The sequence below is a fragment of the Pteropus alecto genome, unplaced genomic scaffold (assembly GCF_000325575.1).
Source record: "Pteropus alecto unplaced genomic scaffold, ASM32557v1 scaffold68, whole genome shotgun sequence".
Classification (NCBI taxonomy): Eukaryota; Metazoa; Chordata; class Mammalia; order Chiroptera; family Pteropodidae; genus Pteropus; species Pteropus alecto.
Genome location: NW_006441386.1, coordinates 6,181,854 through 6,204,569, shown reverse-complemented (window position 1 = coordinate 6,204,569; position 22,716 = coordinate 6,181,854). Strand labels below are relative to the sequence as shown.

At 38.2% G+C, this 22,716-nt stretch overlaps 1 protein-coding gene and 1 pseudogene across 2 annotated transcripts in view; one reads left to right on the top strand and one right to left on the bottom strand.

Annotated features, from left to right (window-relative positions):
- The window catches only part of EIF4H (eukaryotic translation initiation factor 4H), a 21,867-nt gene extending 4,469 nt beyond the window's left edge, over positions 1-17,398 (top strand). Inside the window, exons 2-7 of one of the 2 annotated variants that reach the window (XM_006918545.3) lie at positions 8,212-8,399; positions 10,261-10,325; positions 10,411-10,507; positions 10,830-10,889; positions 15,003-15,140; positions 15,416-17,398. In XM_006918545.3, coding sequence (XP_006918607.1) covers positions 8,212-8,399; positions 10,261-10,325; positions 10,411-10,507; positions 10,830-10,889; positions 15,003-15,140; positions 15,416-15,555 — 688 coding nt within the window. In that variant the 3' untranslated portion in view covers positions 15,556-17,398. The remainder of the gene's footprint in view (positions 1-8,211; positions 8,400-10,260; positions 10,326-10,410; positions 10,508-10,829; positions 10,890-15,002; positions 15,141-15,415) is intronic. The other variant, XM_006918546.3, reaches the window with a different exon arrangement.
- Positions 17,399-21,005: 3,607 nt separating this feature from the next.
- LOC112485323 lies at positions 21,006-21,124 on the bottom strand (annotated as a pseudogene).
- Positions 21,125-22,716: the final 1,592 nt, after the last annotated feature.

Below are 22,716 nucleotides of genomic sequence, written 5' to 3'. Positions count from 1 at the left end.
CTCTTTCAGTCTGTGTTATATTTCGAATGACATGATACACATTGGTCATTTGGAAAACAGTTGACTGAGTTAATGCAGATCTTCCAGACGTTGACACATTTTGTTATACAGTATCAAAAATCATGTTTCATAGTATCACGATCAATTTCATCTGAAAATTTTCAGGTATTGGGAGGCTGTCAAGCTTATGTTGATGAATACAAGTTTTTTAAAATTCTGTTTTTTGCTTGAAAGCCTGCATTTTCTCATGGGCAACAAATACTATTAGTTTTCCTTGACTTGACAGGCTCACTTCATTTTCAAGAAAATGTCTGCTTAATACCCAAGTCTAAATAACCGTAGTGTGTCAGTTCTTTCAGGTAAAAATGGTGTTCCATGAAAAAAATAGCTAGTTCAGCTTGTAACTCACTTACAAGAGTGTTTTTCCTGGAGATAACCATCATACTTCTATAAGCAGAAGTGCTTTGTCCTCGTTTCATAAGATTAAAAAATAGGTCACCACTTAATAAAATTAATGATTTTTACTGCTTTATCAAAGGTATTCTTTATTGAAGCTGGCTTCCCCCCTTAAATACTGCAAGTACATGGTGAAGCATGAGTAATAATGCAGTTTGATGCCTCCATCTTGATTCATGCTAAGACCAGTTGCAAGATCAGTGTAGGTCTCTGATAACAAGAGAAGACATAACAAGGGTACAACAGCTAGTAAGCCTAAGGCACTGTTAAATAGAAGAAAGATGTGGCTCTGGAGAGAAGAGCTGGAACTAAAGGAAGTATAGTACATTTTTAGTTCTCTCTCGAGACTGAAGATATAAAGAAATGCTACTTGAGCTAGTTTTCTGTTAATGGAAGTCTAGATTGGGCTGGAATCTACTACTTGCTCATTTTACCTAACACTTAAAAATTAATCCGAACATTCTCATACATAAACAGAAGTAGATACTAGTATATCACATAGCCATTACTTAGTTTTTTGTTTTCGTATGTGTATATATCTGTATATATATATAAAGCGTAAAATATACCATTTAAGTGTACAGTTCAGTGGCACTAATATTCACAATTAGTTCAGTAATCACAGTGTTGTGTAACCATTACCACTATTTCCAGAACTTATTCATCATCCCAGACAGAAACTCTACCCATTAAGCTACTCTCCATTCATTCCTCAGTTTTAACTTCATAAACATTTTGCTATTCCTGTTTCATCTATCTTCCACTTTGCAGGGAGAGGATAGAATATTTTAAAATGAATCCCAGCCATCCTGTCATTCTATCTTAAAATACTTGGCAATACTGGAGTATATGTTTCTAATTGGTAAGGGTTTTTTAACCACCAGTTTTTCTGTTACCAAGTCCACGGTCATTTTTTCCCAGTTGTCCCAAAGATTACGTCACATAGTTGACTTGTTTGAATCTGCAAAAAATATTTGATTATAAAAAACTTAAAACACAAACATAAGCAGAGTCTAGTATAATAACCCACCCCATGTATTTATTACCCACTCTTTTAAAAAAGTGACCACTCTTATTTCATCTATACCTCCTCGCTTCACTTTCCTCCCACACACTTCTGGATTATTTTAAAGCAAATCTTAATATCATTTATTTCATCTAGAAGTACTTCGGCATGAATTTCAAAGGTAAAAACTTTAAAAATATGACCATGTCATCATCACATCTGAAAACAATATAATAGCCCAGTAAATATTTAGCTCATATATTAGCTCATATATTTTGACGTGCAGTTGATTTGTTTTAGTCAGGACCAGGCAGAGTTTGCACATAGCATTTGGTTGCTCTGCCTACTAAATCTCTTAATTGATAGAGTCCTCTCTTTTTCTTGGCTGTTTGTTTGTAAAAGGGGAGTGTATATAGCTTTTTTTTCCAGGTACTTTTAATACATTTAATTCTTGTGACTATGTGAGGTGGCTGTAAATTAAATTTGATATTGGCTAATGTAATTATTAATATTAAGGGTTTTTTATTTTTTAAATAAATTTATTTAAATTAGTTTTAAGTATTATTAATACATGTGTTTTAATACAAGTAAGTTAGATTTTGGATTTTTCAAATGTTGAATGAAGAAAAGGCTCTGACCGAATGCCTTTGAACTCTAGATTTTAAATGGTGTCCTGTCTGTCATTTCGTAGTTATCTAAATAATTAAAATTTTTAAAGTAAGTTGCATAGTTGTAAGTTATTTGAATCAAATAAAATCTAACATTGAATAAAAATGTGGTTTCATTTAAAATTAATTGGAGATGGTAGTTTGTAGATGTCAGGTCTCAAATAATAAGCATTCTAATTTAGAAAAAAAGAACTCTTTGGCCTATAAAGTTCAAAACTAATCCATAGAAATAGATCACACCATAGCTTTAAGACAGGTTTTTTTTATTTTTTTATTTTTGGTGGCATTATTCTCTGAGGACCAATAAATAGATTTGAGGTTTAAGATTTTATTTCCCCTGGAAAATCTGGAACTTTCAGATTGAGTAACCTTTTTCACCTACATAAAGTCATTAATACCCATTTATTTGCTTTCTTAATGTGTGGGAATCCAAAATTTTAGTACATTATGACAAATGTTATTTTCCTAGAAAGAAAAATTCTCTGAAAGACTGTAAACCGGAAGTCCCCCTTGTGATTGCTGTTCATCTAAAACGAGGCTTTCAAACTGCCTGTTGTGTCCCATTGGTAGATGATGAAATCAATTTAGGGAGTCCTGAGGCATTTTTAAAGTTGAAGTAGAATAGAGAATAGTGTACATTATACTATGAGTTAGTACTATTGGGCAAGCTTTTTTTTTTTGTATAGTTAATATGCAGACATGTGTTTAGTTGTGATGTAAAATGTATTTTTTGCTGTTGGTCACAGCTAAAAAATTTTTTGAAAAGCATTTAAGTATCTAATTGGGGATGTCATCTAAATACATGTAACCCTCTTGTATTTAAATTTTTTTTCCAAATAAGAATACAAATATTGGTGAGAAGTTGTTTGCAATGCTGAAGTAGTTGCTAGGCCTTTGACTTTATTCTTTCCATTTCTCTTTGTAAGCACCAGATATTATAATAGTTCTGGAGATAAAGTACCATACAAGAGAGTTCCTGCCTTAGAACTACTTTGCATTTCCCTGCAAGGCCTTTTTTTCTTGTCTTACAGATGTGATTGAATTATGAGGATCTCATTCAGAGCAGAAAAGAGCTCCTTGAAAATAAGGCTTATTGAAGAATTTACCATAGACATTGCTTTGCCCCCAGTGTTTACCAGAAGCTTTCAAAAGCTTCCATGCACATCTTGTAGTAAATGACAGTTATCTAGATGAAGGGATTTAAGTTTGAATGCTGATTGAAGGCCTTAGAAAATGCCTTAGAGGGAGATCTACTTGGAAAGTGCCTTTAATCCAAGTTGCGTTGGCTAATTTTTAAAAGCCTAAACTGCAGCTAAAATGTCAGTTTAGCATCTTGGATAGGATCCTCAACAGAAAAAAAGGACACTGGGTAAAAACTAAGGAAATCTGAATAAACTGAACTTAGCTAATAATGTATCAGTATTGGTTTAATGATTATAACTAGTGTATCTTACTAATGTAAGATATTAGTAAGAGGTAGTTTAAAATGATATAAGGGCTCGACTTTTGAGAGCTTAATCTTTTTTGATTATTGTATAGGAACTAAATACATTACACATTTTGACCATTACTTTCTCTTTTTTAAAAAGAGGCTCAGTAGATTTTTTCTTACTTGTATTTTACTATTATAAAGGCAGTCTTATTGTGATTTTATGTAGGATCTAACGTAGTGCCACGTGCCAAATCGTATGTGCTAATAAGTGTTTCTGGATGGCGCAAGAAAGACCAGAGTTGTTGATCAGCCCTAATGAAATTATTTCAGTTATCACGTAGAGGTAATAGAACTCCTAATGTTTCAAATCCCAAAGAGAGAGGTTAATACTCTATAATCTTGTTATCTTGGCATTGGTCTTGAAGTTTTGAGTGACAGCAACAGTGCTTAAATTGTATATAGTTTCTAATACATCTAGAAATCTTTATAAAATTCTTTCCCAAAAATAACTTAGCATATGTCCTTCGGTTTTCATTAACTTTTATACTTTGGAAATAAGTCTTGAGCATTTGTTTTCTCTTTCACCTCCTTATTGGATCTAATCCCACCCCCAATAATTTCTATTCTTAATATTTTTTCTCATGGTCACCCTTCCTATAGTCTTCTTTCACTTCTACTTATCTTTGCTTATTCACACATTATTATAGGAGTTCATTGTTCTCTCCCTGTCTGCTATCTGGAAAGTGTAGTCCAAATTCCTGTTGTTCTACTCTACAGAGACTGCTCTCATTGCTGTCTCCTGTTCTGTAGTTCTTTGATTGGGGTGGGATTTCTCTTTTCTAGATGCCTGGATCCACCTCAGCTCCTTGAGGGAAGAAATTGAGTCTTAGGTTTGTGCCCTCTATACTGGACTCTCTTTAATGGACATTCAGATATTTAGTTGATTTGATTGAAGAAAAGTGATCTGTCTGTAAAGGATTTTGGTTACTCTCGGAGTTGAAAGTTGGATTTCCTGATACTGAGGATGTAATTCATTACCTTAAAACTGCCATATATTGTTTTAAAAATCAATGACTTCTCCCCCAAGGGATAATAATGAGCAGGGGGGTATCATTGCTCAGTGGCAAGGATGGTATGGCCTGGGAGTTTGCAGCACAGACTTTCAGGTTTCTATTCTAAATGGAGAAGGGGTCTGCCGAGGCCTGCCACTCATATTGTCTGTTGTCGTCTGTTTTATACTCATGGCTGCTGATCACCTGCTTCTGCACGAACAGTATAGCCTCTAGCAGATTTAGCCTTTCCATAACACTTTAGAATTGTTATTAAACTTTTATAAAGCAGTCAGTATTTAAAAAGTGTTTTTCTGATCAATTTTAAATTTCTTTATAAAAAAAGATTTGAAATATTTATCAAATAACTGACAAGGAAACTTTAGATATTAAGGTATCAAATGAGTCTTTCCTATTTGTTATTTTTAACCTGTTTTAGGAAGTGCTTCCATGTAACAGCTTATTTATTTAGATAATAGTCACCTCTAAATTTAAACTAGTGGTAAAAGTATCAGGAATTTTAGCTCAAAGAATTTTCCGAAATTTGATTTTTTAAATTTGGTTGATAATATATTTTATTATGCGCATATGTAGTCTCTGGGATTTGTCTCTCAAGTTGCTGGCACACTGTAGATTTGTCATAAATGTTAGTAAATAAATTGAAATCTTCCTAGATACCCCCAATCCCACTGCCTTCCTGTAGAATTTACTAATCTGATGGGGTAGTATTTGGAACTACATCAGTCATTCTTGAAAAAGTCTAGGCTGTTAAGCCACTAGTGGTTTTGTGAGGCTAGAATGAAATGAGCAAGTTGATGGATTTGGGTTAATTAGCTGTTTCCACATCTCTAGCTCTTAAAATACTGCTTTCCTGAAATGAGATTCTTCTGTCTTCCCGAAACTAGAGCTGGCTTCTCCTCCTACTGCATTCTTAGTAGTGCCCCCATCATCTTATTACCATTCACCTAGGTAGCAGCAGCCCCTATCAAGGCTCTCCTGCCTCCTGATATCAGTCAGAGGTTGTCTGACTGTATCTTTTCAGTCTTGTGTTGAGCACCCTTCATAAGTTCTCGTATGAACATTTAATGTGCCTTTTTAGCAAGCTTTCCTACCTCCATTTTTCTGATTCATCATACACATACCTGTGGAATTTACCATCTCTTCATCCTCCTATTCACCTTAAATTTTTAAAAAATCATTGTAGCTTTTGCTTTTTTTTTTTACTTACAGAACATGTCCTCAAATAACATCATTTCATCCAGTGTGATTTTATTAGAGCATTGGGATACTACAGGAACTTAACTCTTGTTTATATTAATTCGCCTATGGTAAAATTGGTTTTGTGATGTTATTTTGCTTAAAGTCACAGAACCTGTCGATGTTAAGTGAGAATTTAAAGTGTATTATTCATCCTCCATTTTGACATTTTTCCATATGTTTATACTGTATCTTAAGTATTCAATCCCAAAGATATCTTATTGAAAATAATTTAAGTTTTATGGTTATTGAGATAATAACAGTAGTGTTGTACAATAGCAGTAGTGTTGAAATGCAGAATAAGTCACATTTGCTAAACTTTGGGAGAAGGGGAAGTGGCATGCAATTCACTTAACCTATTTTTCTGGTGTTCTTAGAACATAATGCAGAATAATACTTCTATTGGGAAGTAGAATTCTGAGTTATTAAGTTGAAATTTTTTAGCCATCTAAGAATTGCATCATGGCTTGGTTCTGCTTTAGAAAAATGTTTTAAAGAATATTTGTTACGAAATATTTACTGAGAATTCATCTCAAGGAAGATGTGGAATTTTTCGTATTTCTAACAATATATGTAAATCAAGTTGCTTTCCAAGACTAACATTAAATTTCCCCTGCAAAAAGAATGACTGTTGTGAGGAAGACTCATTTGTTTTAAACATCATTTTCAAAAGAATGCCTCCCTCTTTAATTTTTTTCTATTGTGTTTTGCAAACATTTTGAAAAATTTTCAAACCTACAGTAAAGCTGAAAGAATGATACAGTGGCCTCTGATAGATTATTCACAAGTTTCACATTTACGTTCTATATACATAAATGCTCTCGTATCCTTTATGCGGAACTCTTTGAAAATAAATGTTGGCTGTCTTAACACTTCACTCCTGAATACTTTGTTTCTCTTGAAAGGCTTCTAATAATTGCAATATCAATGATCATTTCTAAGAAACTTAACATTGATACAGTAATATTTATAATATCATATTCAAATTTCTCCATCTGCTTTTCTTTTATAGTTGTTCATTCCAGGATCCAAAGATCACACATAACATTTGTTGTACTATTTCATTAGTCTCCCTGCCTTTTTTTTTTTATCTTTCATGACTGACATATTTGAAGAATCCATGCCAGTATAGAAGGCATATAATGTAACCTTGTCCCATTATTTAGTGATACTAAATTCAATTACCTGGTTAAGGAGGTGACTGCCAGATTTTTCCATTTGAGAAGGAACTTTCTTTCCTCCATGAGATTAATAATGTCTGGGGTTATTCAAGATCATGTGAATATCTTGTTCACCCAGAACTCAGTTTATCAGTGGTTTTGGCATCCATTGATGAGCCTGGCCTGGATCAGTTATTACTACATTGGCAGTTGCAGAGTAGTGATTTTCTAATCATGTGATTCTTAATTCCATGCATTTATTAGCTGACATTTGATTATCCGGAAAACATTTTTAACCTCAAATTGTAGATGGCAGTGATAATTGTTACTCTAAACATGTATATTGTGTGTCAGGCAATGTAAGAAGCACCTTATTTCTAAATAACTCAAGGTCTTTGTCAGTATTAGCCCAATTACACAAATAAGTGAAGCTTAGAGAAGCTGAGTAACACCTCAAAGTTATGTGGCTAGTAAGTGATAGAGCTGGGATTTAAACTGATACCTCTGCAAATTAGTAATGATGTGGTAGAATCAAGGTCCTGTCTTTGCCACTTTATAGCTCTGTTACCAAGGATAAGTAAACCACTCTCATTATATCTGAGGAAATGGATTAGTAATATGTACCATATATTTGAGGACCCAGGGAAGTAATGCATAGGGAGTAGAGAGAATAGTACATACATAGTACCTGCTGCACAAAATCTAAAGTTTTTATTAGAGTGTGGTTATCCATATCCAGACAATAGCAAGAACAATTGTATTATGAGTGTAATCAGCAGCTTTGATATTCCCTCCTGAGTACAACACAATGACTTTAGACAGTACGTTTCTGTATATATTAGTATTACTGGGTGTGAGAAAGGGCATTTTAGGATGTAAACACTTTGCAGATGCTGATTCTAAGTGAATACAAGAGAATCATAGGATATATTTGGATTTGATTTTCAAAAGAAATGCATGTTTACATAGATTGTGTTTCTGTGGAGATCTGTGTTACCAAAAACAGACATCATTTTCATAAATAGTGTTCTGGAATACTCTGTAATTTCCAATTGATATTATTGTATGTTAGAGTGGAACGTTTCACCTTGGTGGTATGGCTGAGAGGAAGACATTTTCATTGTTCCTGATCTAGGGCAGGAACATGTGGGCAAATTTGAATCCTGTCTGTTTTCCCTCCTAGGTCCCGTGGCAGTGCTGGTGGCCATGGTTCCCGTAGCCAGAAGGAGCTGCCCACAGAGCCCCCCTACACAGCCTATGTAGGAAATCTACCTTTTAATACAGTTCAGGGCGACATAGATGCTATCTTTAAGGATCTCAGCATAAGGAGTGTACGGCTAGTCAGAGACAAAGACACAGACAAATTTAAAGGTGAGTTTGAGGGGAATTTTTAAAGTACATTATTATAAGGGGGAGAGTCTAAACCAAAAAATGTGTTAACAAAAGGGCTCTAATTATGAAAGTGTTATAAGTGTTTGCATGGTTCAAGTAGCCGAAATAAAAAAAAAAAATAGCACTTTAATCCAGGTCTTCAGTTCTGGGGGAAAATATTTTATACATAATCTAGTTTGTAGAAATATGTGGCATGTACCCAAGTTAATCTGTTTGCCTGACCTACATAGCAATCCTGTCTGCCAGTAAAGGAGTTACATGGGAGAGAAGTGAACAGATAAAACCAAGGACGTTTTGGGTGCATTTCACCTTAGCCAACTCATGCATTTTTCTTCGTAGTTTTCCTGTAATTTAGTTATTTATTATAAAATCCCAAAGATAATCGAGTAAGTGTTGTCACTCTACATTTGTGATTTCAGAGCATGTGCTTGAGAGAGGGTTGGCTCAAATTTCAGATAAAGTTAGTATCCATAGATTAGTATCTTAAGGGCACTTGAGCAAAGAAGGAATAAGAATGAAGAATCAAACGACATTCTCATCTAGTTTTCAAGGTTGCCCGAGGAGAAATGTGCCCAGTAGTTAAGTGCATGATGCAAGTGCAAGGGCATTTGTTTTTCATTATTTATCCAGAAGTACAGCCCCAAAAAGTAGAGCGACTGTGGTGATTTACAGTGAGGAGCTATACAAGAAACAGAAGTGTTGCTCATCTTAGTGCTTCCATGTATTTTCATCTTTTCGAAAGCTTTTTGACTTAAGTATCTGAAGCCTTCTTACAGTATTTCATTAGTCTCCCTGCCTACACATTATTATAAGGGGGAGAGTCTAAACCAGTGTGTATATACATACACACACACACATATATATATATTAGTAAAGCTTGTGAAAGTAAGTCCTATCCAGTTTGCCTGCTAACAAGTATTAGGAATTCAAACTTAAGGTAAAAATGTGTAGGTGAAGCCAACCTTGGGCTGAATCAGTAGCAGCAGGTTTTAGACTTTGTCTCATAGAGAATCATCCTCTATGGTGTGACTTGGCTGCTGATTCCTCTTTGAATTTGAGGGTGGTTTTCTCAATTTTTCTAAATATTGAATCCACTTAGGGAAGAAGCTGAGTGCAAGGTAGACACTCTCCTGCCTAGCAGTACATTTTTCTGTCGGTAACTTACTGAGCAAATGGTGAACAGGAAAAGTTTGGACCCAGGCCTTCAAAGCACTTGCAGTCTAGTGGGCTTTGAAGGTGAAGTGTAATCATCCCACAGGGTGAGGATGCTCCAGCAGGGGTGGGGGTTATACAAGTTACTGGTGAGCATATTAGGCCAGGGCGAGTACTTAACCCAGAGGTAGACTCCAGATGGCAAGGAAGGGACATGGACAAAAGTGTTGCAGGTAGAAGAAAAAGCTTATTCAGAGGTTTTTATACCAACTACAGGCACCTTCGGCCACTTCCTTCAAAACATGTTCAGTATTGAATTTGAAATGTCTTAAAACCCTATTTAGATTATATGAAAATCATTCAGAAGTCAGAACCAGCAGCACTGCAGTGATCCAGGATAGGTTTTAATATTATGGTTAAAACAAGAAGAAAGCTTTATAAAAACACAGCTGCTATTTCAGTTCCTGTTTGATTAGTACTTTCCGACAATATAACTGAGAGGGAGGAATGCTAATCAAGTTCTACTTACTGAAAAGTAAAACTTGCTCTTTCAGGCTCTACTAGTCTGCGGTCATCTAGATGCAACAAAAGTGGTAGTTCTGGTAGTGAAAAAGTGGTACAACTAGGGATCCCACCATATCTTTAACCCAAAATTCCTTGAGGAAATAGGGTTTGTTTTCTCTTACAGGATTCTGCTATGTAGAATTTAATGAGGTGGATTCCCTTAAGGAAGCCTTGACATACGATGGTGCAGTAAGTATCTTCAGGTTTTCTCTGTCATGTTAGCAGTTGAGATTTTTCTTGCTAATACTTAACACTGTTTTCCCCTTATCATTAGCTGTTGGGTGATCGGTCACTTCGTGTGGACATTGCAGAAGGCAGAAAACAAGATAAAGGTGGCTTTGGATTCAGGAAAGGTGGACCAGATGACAGAGGTGATTGGTTCTTCTAAAACAACATAAAACTTGCTGTATGCCTACTGGTTACACAACTCTGGAAGGTTACTAGAACTCTGTCTTGTAGGTCTGATAGGTTTTTGTGATCTTTTAAAAACATGTAAAGTCATAGAAAAAATGAATGATGCTTCTGCAAGCCTGGGTGTTTTTTTGTTTTCTTTTTTCCCCCCTGTCGGCAGCAAAAACTATAATTTCATTGAACTTCCCATCACATGAGTTGTACTTCGTCCCAGTGAATTTCTCCTGTTTGTGCAGCAAGGTAATGATCCTACCTCAACTTATCTTTTTTGTGTATCCTCAGGAATGGGTGGCTCTCGAGAATCTAGAGGTGGATGGGAGTCCCGGGATGACTTCAATTCCGGTATCAGTATTTAAAGTATCACCACTTAACCTTTTTCAATGGCCTTGCTGCTATTGTACATTTCTTGTGAGTAGTTGGCCTAGCCAGACTACTACTTTAGTTCCTTTCACAAATGAAACTTTCCTAAAAGGTACCCAGGCATGCAATAAGCCTCTGTTAGAACCTAAGTGTTTGGGGGTAGGACTTGAAAGGTTCTACATGGTGGGCGAGTTAGACTGATCCACCTTATTTTGTTACCTTTCTTTAATCTACTGGTCATTCTCATATGTGCCTTTGTCTCTTGCAGTCATCTTTCTCAGGGTCTAGACCAAGGAATCCTCTCGTTGGCTCTTGTGTGTACAAAATATAAGTATACTATTATTTGTAGAAATAGTATGGAGGGTCTAGAAACCTACAGAAAGCCTTATAACTGTGGTTCCTGGTGGTTCCCTCTTAGATAGTAAAAGAGTCCTGGTACTTATTTGTTTCTGAAAGGTGTGGTGGGCATGATCTGCTTTACCATTTCTTTTCTTAATTTACCAAGGCAGACCAATAGGTGCCTCCTTGGCTCAACTCAAGAAGTTGGTTTGCACGCCAGGTCTCTGCTTTGAAAGATCTCCTAAACATTTCTTCATCTTTTTTTTTTTTTTTTTAAATTATAAAAGTAATTCATATATGTAGTAAAAATGTCAATTGTAACAGAAAGGTAGAAAATTAAAAATAAGTTTGTTTTTTCCCCTATAAACTTGAGGTTATTTCTACACTCTCCACTATATGAGAACATCAACACCCCCACCCACCCCGTCACCCTCCCCCGTCAAAACAAAACTCAGTAAAAAGTAATTGGTAAGTATGGGAAAATTGCTACAAGGTGTCTTATGAGTCTAAAATTTTTATAAATGGTGTCTTATGAGTCTAAAATTTTTTTAAATTTATTTCCAGTACTGCTTTAGCCAAACAAATGACTGTTTATATCTGTTGAATAATTTAATTTTTAAAAGTCCTATAGCCAATCAGAAATGAGCTTTTTCATAAAAGTACAGTATAATCCAGTAAACCTGTAATTTTATGTATAAGCTAGTCTCTGATTGAAACATGCAACAAATGTCTTCTCAAAGCCAATCCAGGTGCAGCATTAATGACTCAGTGAGTGGTGGTCGTTGACCTGCCAGTTGTGCATTTCCTGCTACTATGGAAATAGCACAGTGAGCTCATAGCTCTGGAACTGTGGGAGTTAAGTAACTTAATGCCTTTCTACTATTGGCTTATCTTGGGCTTTTACTCTGAAGCAGAGACATCTAATGAACATAGCCGGAGAAACTACTTTGCCACCACCAGTTCAGTGTGAACTGCAATGTTTTGATGAAGTGCCCACATGGAGTAATGCCTATATACATTATTTTTGAAAATAGATCTCTTTTACTCTTTAAAAGAATGATGCCATTTTTTAAAATGACACCTGCTCATTGTAAAAGAGAAATATCAAGCATTATCAAAATATGCAAAGAAAAAAAAGCAAATAAAAATAAAATAGTCCCACCTCCAGAAATGGCCAATGTGTTAACCTAGCTTTATAAAGAAAACTAAGACTATTCTCTTGAATAGTATGCTTCCTAGAAATCTATCATTAAACTTGATTAAAAGGTATTTGTTAATTTCAGCCTTGCTTTTCCCTACTCATATCATATTTTGAAATGAAGCTGTCACTGATGTTAATTAACGTACATTGGGTTTTTTTTCTCTACTGTGCTTTGTCACATACTTGGACAAAGTAGCAGTTGTTTATCGGCCTTGTCACTGTGGGTGCGAGCTGATTTGTTTCGTGCTAAACACTGGTACCAAAAATTAATCTTGTTAAGAGAAGGTAACTTTATTTCCATACTCACAGGGAAAGATATACTTCACAGTTTAGAATAGTTTGGGGAAAGTGTCAGATTAAAAGACTGTGAAGAACTTTATACTTGACTGTATGCATCCCAGTGTGTTTTCCCCCAAAGCAATGCTATATGGTCTAAATCTTTTTAGAATTGTTTTCATTACTTGTTTTGCTAAAATTGATATTGTTCAACTCAGTCCCTGAACTGAGTTTCAGTTAACTTTATCCATTTCCAAAACCCTTGCCACCCTTAAAGAATAGGAAAAGTACCACCATTGCAGAGTTGATTCTCCACATATGCAGAAAGTTAGGTTCTATAGAATCACCTCAAACATCAAATCAAATATTAAACCACTGCTCCCAGGGAAATGTGGTCAGGTTCCTGGGAACCTCATCACAGCATTCTGTCAACTGATCAATACATAAACTTGTTTAGTGTGTATTTCTGTTTAAAGACACCTTATTTACAAACCTAAAAGCAACAACAAACAGGACAAACGGACACATGGATATGGACAGTAGACTAGTGGTTACCAGAGGATGGGGGAGCGGGAAGAGGTAGATGGGGTAAAAGGAGTCAAATATGTGGTGACAGAAAGAAATCTAACTATGGGCAGTGAACACACAATGCAGTATATATATATACCTTACTGTTGAATTGTACACTAGAAAATTACTGGATTTTGTTAACTAATGTCACCATAATAACAATTTTTTTAAAAAAAATTAATAATAAAATACAAAAAAATAAAGACACCTTATTTAATATAGTCGACTCATTAACACTGAACTCATAATATTGGCCACCAGCACTGTAACTTCTCTCTGAAGCTTATCTTAACATTTGTTTTCTCCTGGAGACACATCACAGCTTTCTTGTGCACACTTAGGAACACTAGGCAGCTCTTCAGCACTGTTTGGGGATCATTGTAAACAGAAATCACCAACAAAAAGCACAAGAGCCAAAAACTTTGCACTAAATAGGTCATAAAAAGACTCTGTTTACAGTATGAGCTGAAACAAGAAGAGTATTGCCTTGTTCCACCTCAGCTGAGATCGTGTCAGACAACTCAAATCTTTCACTGCTATATACATATCTGAATGACAGCAAAAGTGCTGCAAGTATTGATTTGGGGGTTACAAGTAAATTTTAGCAAGTAGATGAATTTGCAAATATGAAAGCAATGAATAATGGGGATCAACTCTCTATAGAAGAATATGCATCAGGCTCAGAATTCTTGTCAAAGATACGTTCCTATAAAGCTTTGAGCAGTGGCACCATCCATGGAGTGAGTAAAAGTCATCTTTGGGAGCTTGAGAGGGGACAAGCTCATTTGTTTAATTGCAGTCTTATTTTCTAAATTTTTACTGGAAGTTAACTCTCATTTCAGCAGGCCATACTGTTAGTCTCGTTGGCTTAAACCGCCGTAACTGAAAGACTTTCACTGAAATATAAACTTAAAAGCTTAAGGTTTTTAAAGTCCATTGAGAAAATACTCTTTTTATCTACACACTGATGAGAATTGTAACTTACTCTTAACATTTCTAAATGGATGCATTTTACTTCTGTTGGTAAATGTTTTAGCAGATACACAAATGAATGGTGAAAACCCCTTTTTAACTAGAGGAGGTGAGGTACAGGTTGGGTGAGGTACTCTGCTCTCTTTAGCACGCCCCCCTTAGGGAGTGAGCCTTACTTGGATAACTGCTTTGTTTACCACACAGGTGCTTTGCTTTTTAGAATGATCCACACTGAAACGCAGCAAGAACAGGAAAATGGGGAGTGTCACCCAGAGGTGACTTCGTATTTTTATTTTGTCTTTGTATCTAGGTTTTTCTTGTGATTTTGCGTTCTAAATTGTAACTTCTAAATTTCAGGTTTATCTTTTTAATAACTATAAATTTATATTAGAAAACAATAAAATGTGCTTTGAGGGTTTTCATATCGTTTTAAGCCATATTAGAATATAGCCTCATAATGGTGTTTTTCTACTTTTCCTGCAAGCTAAGAATTTAAACAGCTTATTTTATTTTCCTGTCCTAAGATTCTTTTTTATTTAAAGAGTCTGTAGCATTGAAATTACCCAGCAGATTTATTACATTTGGATTCATTTTCAATGCACCGTATTTTGGAAAAACTTCAGATTCTGGACAAAATAAAGAATTTAAAATTTAAAATCAAACATTTCATACAAGCTATGTAAACAGCTTTGAGAAAGTAGTTTAAAAAGTGATTCATTGTCGTCTTGTTTCTTCAGGCTTCAGGGATGACTTCTTAGGAGGCAGGGGAGGGAGTCGCCCAGGTGACCGGCGAACGGGCCCCCCAATGGGAAGTCGTTTCAGAGATGGTCCTCCCCTTCGAGGGTTCAATATGGATTTCAGAGAACCAACAGAAGGTATGGCAACAGCATGTAAATGGAGGGAGCCTTTCATGATACGTTGACTGCACCTCATGGACATTTGCCTTCTTAGGCCATGCACAGTTGTTACTGTAGACCACTCTTAGTCTTAAATAGTAAGTTTACCTTTATTAGCATATCTAGGGATTAAAGTAGTTTTGTTAATTTTTAGATAATGAGCTGGGCTAGAGAGTTCAGCATCAGTTCGGTCATTTTGCCCAATGGGGAATGGGGTCCTATTCTTTATAAACCATGTTTTTCCTCCCACTCAGAGGAAAGAGCACAGAGACCACGGCTCCAGCTTAAACCTCGAACAGTTGCAACACCCCTCAATCAAGTAGCCAATCCCAACTCTGCTATCTTCGGGGGAGCCCGGCCGAGAGAGGAAGTCGTTCAGAAGGAGCAAGAATGAGCTTGTGGTTGGGAGGGAATGGGGGGAGTTAGAGCGAGACCACAGCCTGGCCAGCCCCCTGGACCGGCAGTCCTGCAGTTACCATTCCTGCGCCTGACCTATGTCCTCCTTTCTTACAAAGGAAACAGAGCTTGTGAGTGCATGTCAGCAGTTAACAAGTGGTTTTTAGTACATTCTTGGCTTTGCTGTATCTAGTGCCTGTTTTGTGCTTTTTTTTTCCTGCCACTCCTTTTCCCCATTTTCCTTCTGTCTTTTCTCCTTCTTGCTCCTTATTTCCTTCCAGCACAAGTTTGTCTAGAGGAACAAAGGTAGCCACCATGTGGGAGCTCTTCAGACTGAGGTGCTACTTCATTTTTCTCCTTTGCTTTCTCTCTTTACTTCAGACACCCTGGCCAGACTTCAGTCGTTTTCTTTGATTTTCCTCAGTGCTTCTCTTCTGACCTGCTTGTTGAGTTCTGTATTGCTGTGGCTTCCACGAAAAAAAAAACAAAACAGAGAAGTCACAGACTGGATAGCACCTTGTTTTTATTCAGCTTTGATCAACATACAGAATTTGAGGCACCTTGTTTTGAAAACAAGGATAAAGTATCTGTTGATCCTTGCAAATTCCTTCCCCTCCCTATTTATAGGTAGTCCTGTCTCTATTTCCCCACCCCCACCCCATATGGATTATTCAAGCAGACTGGGCTCAAATTTCAAACAGTGAAACCTAAAGGTAATGTGAAATGTTGGTGGGGAGTTCACATAGATCAATCGAATGCGCTACTGTGTTCACATGTTTTATTATTGCTCTTTCAACACCATGTCCAAACTGGATCCCTCCTTTCACCAGCTCTATCAGAGGCTCCTCTGGCTGGCTGGATGTAGCAAACTCCTGCTGCTGGTTTCCCTTCTGCAGGGCACAGGTGCTTTGGGGGACTAAAGGGTGGTGGTGGTGGTAGAGGTGGTAGAGCAGTGCTAGGCTAACTTTATAGTGTGGACATTGCTTTTTCCAAATCCCTATTGTCTGTATTCTGCATCTCTCCCTTGTGTTTATCTGTTCCCTTGTATGAGTAACAATGAGATACTGTGCTTCTCATCATCCCTTAATTTTATGATGAAAATGGGCCTAGAATCTGGCACTTTACTGTTTATTTGATGAATTGAGAATTTTACTATGCAGAGCTGTCAAGAACCTTAAAATAACTGGTAGGTGGCTGTAAGTTCCTAGGTCTCATCTTTGGGACAAAGTTTATTCCCATGTACGGTGTTCAGCTTTTACCCAGGGATTGGGGGCTAGACAGTAGCTTTTGAGCTTGAACACCTATTTGTGAACAAATTAAATTCTTTAACACCCGAGTTTCAGTCCATTCCTTTGCGAGCAATTCGGGGTCAGCCAGCAGCTAGAGACCCTCACCAGCATGACTGGAGGGCTGAGGGGTAGCCTGGCCTACGCAGCGCATTGTGCTTAGATAGTAGTTTGTCGCGAGCTGGCATCCCTTGCTTCTCTTACTCTGTTACAAGGTCTCAGCAATTTACAGAACTCTCCCTTCTTTCCTTCCACCTGTCATCTTTGCTTCTGAAATAAGAACCATTTGTGTAACACCAATACTTAAGAAAGACATGCATTATGTGGTTGTAATCAAACCTGATGCTTTCAGATGACCTACTTACATCTTCAATGTGGAAAAGATTAAGAACAAAACAAATTCATCTAAACTTCTGGGCAATCCAGTTGACTTTTAAATGTAAGAATGGAATTCCAAACACTTACACATTCAGCTATATGACAGAAAGTAAATCTATGGATATGGTATTTTGTGAATGATCTTTTAAATAAAAGAAAACCTTACGTAATATTTAATGCTTGTCTTTATTTTTGAGTTCTTTTTAGCTGCTTATGAAATTAACAGTTTTAAATTTGGGAAGCAGCATCTGTATTTAGTGGAGTGTACTATAATTTAAGTGAGAAAGGCATCTTTTGGAAGTTATAGGATTGGTGAAATTATCTTGAAAGAGCTTGTGATGATCAGAAATAGGATGCCAGCTTTTGTTTTCCCCCTCATTTCCTAAAAATGTAATTTACCTAACACAGAAGCCTACATATGGTGTGGCTGTAGTTTTTGGTTGAGTAAAGGGACTTTTTTCCCATTATGGAAAAAATAACTATTTGCACAATGTGCACTTGCATTTTTAAACAGCTTGTTCTTAGAAGAAATTCTAGGCACTCTTTTTGACAGTGATGGGTGCTGCTCCCATGGCAAGCAGGTCATATGTTTTTGGGAGGCACTGCTGTGTAGTTTGGTAGTTTTATGGTTTTTGGTGGATTTAGTGGGCAAGGTGCAGAGCTTTGAGCTGTTTGGGACATGCCTGGCTGGCGGAGGAGGGTGGTGGTAGAGCATTTGGCACCCTGCAGGATTCACTTGTCTTAAGGCAAGAACCTTGACTGCAGCTTTATCTGGAGAAACCAAGTTGGAAGAGTGGGTACTGTTGAGACCAGTACATGAGTAACTTTACTTCAGTTGCTCCCCAGGCAAGAGCATGGAAGAGAGGACTTGATGCCTGCTTGGTATTTTCTTTATGGGAGAGAATCCCTGAGTCTGAAAACCCTCTTGCCCTAAGTTGAGGAGTTAGGACTTGGTCTCCTGGAGGAATTTTTTGGTGCTAGTGGCCAGAGGCTTGAAATGTAACTCTGAGGCTTTCTTCCAAAGGTCCTTTTGGAGTCTGCCTTTGAAGGGCCTGTGGAATGTTCACACCCTTGGTTTCCCAGAAATTCGGAAATTTCTTAGAGTTGAAATGGAAGTCCTGTGCAGCTGTTTTCTTGCCTCCCTCAGATGTTGCTATAACTTTACAGTTCCTTCTCACAAGCACCTCTTCCCTTGGTGTGTAATATTTCTGTAATAAATACTACCAAAAGCATTTTAGTATCTGCATCCCATCTGTAAGTAACTGAATTAAAAGGGCATGTCTTTCCCATAGAAGCACCTAAATAAATAGAGTCATTTTCACAAACGTGTACACCAACTATGTAAATGTTCCAGAGAGAGGGTTAGGCAGATATTTGAGGCCTGATTTCTCTACTATTCCTGAGCTGGCTTCAGAGAAATTTTGTCGAAGTTCCAGATGAGGCCCTTTTAATAAGGGGCGTGGGTTTCTCAGAACGTTCTTAACCACAGAATCCATTTTGTCAGAGGCCAGATTGTTTCTCCAGGTCCTAGGGAAGGAATAGTTTCCACAGCTGACTTTGAGAAACCTGGGTTTCCCATCATGGCTCAAATTCCTTATTTCTTCAGGTAAGTGTTAGGGAACAGGATGGGGAAAGAGGGAGGAGGTCAGGAGGTAGACGTTTGGGTGGAGGAGAGAGGTATTGAAATTGTTACCTAGTGTCCACTTTCAATTCCTGATTTTTAAGGAATAGCCTAGTTTTCTCAGTGAAGATTACTTAGTAGAGATTAGGTTTAGAACAAGAACAGCTAAATAACTTCAGCTTGGAAAGCCACTCCAGCTTGAGGCTCCTTTGTGGTGTGATGAGACAGTGATCTGTGGCCTCTAGAGATTCTTGTGCCTGTTTGTTTTTTAAGCAGCCTCATAATTGGCTCTTTTCAGGAGTTGTGCTTTAAATACACTTTGGTTTTTCCTCAGTCCTTTTCTCCAGTTCCAAGTGGCAGTTGAGGTCATTCAGGGTCACTGCCACTGTGACAAGGTTCACTCTGGAATGTCAACCGCAGTAGGACTTGACGGGGCCCAGTGTTGTCCCCAGGGCTTCTTGAGCTAGTAGAGAATGGGGTAGGCAGCCCGTTTTCTGTTCAACTGCTCCTTGCTGTCTACCCAATGGAACTTTGCACCAGTGCTCTTTCAGAGAAGTCAGGAGGGAAGACCGATGGAGTGTCTTTCTGGGCTTTCTAAAGGATCTTCAATACAGAACAGCAGCCCATGGTGTGTGCCACAGATGGATATTCCCTGGTCTGCCTTACCCCTTCCTGAACTGGGTTTGCCAGGCATGTGGGATGATGAATCAGCCTTAGGTCCCCCTGGAGGGAGACTGCACAGAGGTCAGATTGCATGGTCAGCTGGGCTTCTCGTACTTAAAGGAGCAGGTTGGCCTGGGCCTGGCTACATGTCCTATTTTGGTGAGGAGCTTTGCTCTACCATGTTTTCTTGACCAATTTTTAACAACATTGAGATGTTTGAGTTACTTTCTCACTTTTGTGAGGTTAATAGGCTTATAAATACATCCAGTGTCTTAATCATCTTTTGTCATGAAAGTGAACCAAAATATGAAGACTATGTACTTAAATATAACCTACTACTAACCTCTTCCCCCATCTGTAACCGCCCTCTAACTGTAAAATATTAAATATCGAAATAAAGACAAACCATTTCACAGGGGTAGGCTCTTTGGTATTCAGTTTGGACATTAGAATTTGTTTCTTGTACCTGTTAATAAAATGTTAATAAAATTATTACTGGCCTAGAAGCTTATCTTTGGGATTGGGAGGGAAGGAGATCAGAGAAGTTTTTCAACCTAGAGTTCCTATAAATAGCACCAAGATTCCTTGGAATTGGTAGAAGTTTTTCTCACAGACATTAATACTCTTAAAGTTAAGAATATGCTCACTAGATTTTTTTAAAAGTACTTTATCAAAGCAAAAAAGGAAAAGACAAGTTACAAACTAAAAGATGAAGGGTATATGAAGAATTCCTGCAAATCAGTAAAAAACAACCCAAGAGAAAACCAAAACATTAACATTTCACAGATGAAATATGGCCAAAAAATTATGTGTAATTTCTCATTAGCAGTTAAGGAATTGTAAGTCAAGACTGCAAAGAAGATACTATTTTGTACCCATTCAAATGGCAAATGTCAAGAAGCCTGACAAACCACTTTGCTAGAGAGTTTGTGGGTCTGGTCATAGATAAGAGTGTAAATGGGTGCAGCCTCTTTGGGGAATGAACTCGAAAATGAAAATTGGATATTCTCATAGTCCAGGAGCTCCCTTCCCAGGTATGTACTAGAGAAATAACATGGCTGCAGAGCTATATTCAGATGATGGCTATAGTACAGCAGTCTAAAGGAATGAACTATGCTCAAATGGATGGATCATGGTTATAATAGATGGAAAATTAGTCCCAAGTGCTTACAGGCAGCATGATACTTTTTAAAATTTTTATAAAACTTTAGAAATAACATGAAAAATGGGAGTTTAGGTGGGAGGAGGTAGAAGAATGGAATATTCTAGGTTCCATTGGGTAGTGAGTTCACAACCAAAGAGAAATATCAAATGGCTGGATGTGAGGGATGGGAATGATGCTTACACCTTGAGAGCTGGAGGTGGCAGCCAGCTCCAGGGACTTCAGTAATGTGTGTACTTCTTAAGGTGCATTTTTATGAATTAATTCCATAGCTTTTCATCAGCCTTTAAAGAATGTAATAGGAGACTCTCAGCCTTGGAACTGTTGAGATTTTTTTATGCCTACAGCACCCAGTATTCCTAGGTGGTCTTCCATCCAAGTACTAACCAGGCCCAACCTTGCTTAGCTTCTGAGATCAGACAAGATCAGGCTTGTTCAGGGTGACATGGCCGTAGACTGTTGAGAGTTCTTAGAGCTGGTGCATTACTACCTAGGCATCTTGCTTCTATAGCAAGTGTGCACACAACTTCCTCAGCTGTGAACTGAAAAGCCAGATAGTCCTGTTAGCAGTGATGAAAAGTTTTAGAAATAGTTGTGGTTGTATAATATGACTATAATTAATGCCAGTGAATTGCACACTTAAACATATGGTTAAAATTGTAAATTTTGTTATATACAATGTAATATACCAAAACCCATGGAGTTGTTTGAAAAAAACACTAGAATTTATATAATGACATGAACTGTCTATAGTTTTTTACATCTTAATTTCTAATTCACAACTGAATGCTTTATAAATAAAACAGAACTCAGAGGAATTTGAGAACTGCCTAGAAGGGGGGCAGGGTACTCCTTCCATTCAGGTCCAAAAAGGGGCTTTGGGTTGACAGGCCCCTGATTTTGTGGGCCCGGGACACAAGAGGGCTCCTGGCCACACTATGGTTGACCTGGAGACTTTTTGCCAGTAGTGGGAGGTTACTCCAGCACCTGCCATTGCTAAGGCCCAAGACAGAAACCAGGAGTGTAGAACAGAGCTTCGTTCCCATCATATATGGGGCTTCTGACCGTCTCTGAGCAGAAAACCCCTGGGAGGTGTGTGGTCCAGGGATTAATGGAAATCTATGCAGGTTTGTCCTAGTTGCGTGAGGAGGGTCAGGAGGCAGCCCAGCAAGGAGGGCTGCTGGTGTGCACCCACTGATGTCTCTGCACTTGGGGGTGGTGGAAAGACAATGGGCTTCGGAGGCTTTGGTAGTCTGGGTTCAAATCCAGTTAGCCTATGTGAGCCTTCATCTTCTCACCTGTATAAGAAACTAACGTCCAGCTGGCGAGAGTGACTGGGGATTAAATGTAGCGTTTCCCACATGGAACGAGGGGCCATGGTGGTCATTGCACAGGCACAGGTTTGGAAATCAGATTGGGTTGGTTTTAGTTCTAGTCCCACCATGTATGGAGATGGATGGGGAGTGTCTGACACTGAGGGCCCACGGACTCACCCAAAACAAGCTCCAGTCCGTGTGCCGCCATTCTTCCCCACGAGGTGGCAGCAGCATGGACCCAGCCCTCGGTTTCCATTTCGTTTAAGGCTGAGCCTCCTGTCTGTACTTCCCCCTTTACCAGCCCTGGCTGAGCCTGGGCTGCTGGAGGTCTTGGTCACCCCTTGCTGGGGCCACAGGAGACACCTAGCCCTGAACCAAGAGGGGCCCCCAGAGCTGGAGAGATCAGGCTCCGAAGTGCCAGACAGATGGGGGATGAGGGGACCCTCGGGGGCTTCCCTGGGGTCTCTGGTGGGTGGGGTTTCACCAATAGTTCCATGGCCTTGGGCAAGTTACTAGTGACCAGCAGCATAAACATTGCAGCACTACTCATGTGGTTACTCATCTCTCCCCGTGAACCAGTGCCTTCCAGACCTTACATCACATCTTTCACAGATGAGGGAAGGGGCTGGTGTAGGGGCAGCAGCCAGTCAGAATGAGGCTGTGGTCACACTGTCAGTGGTCTCATCTTGCTCCACACTTCCACAAGCCTCATCTGCAAAATGGGGGTGACAAA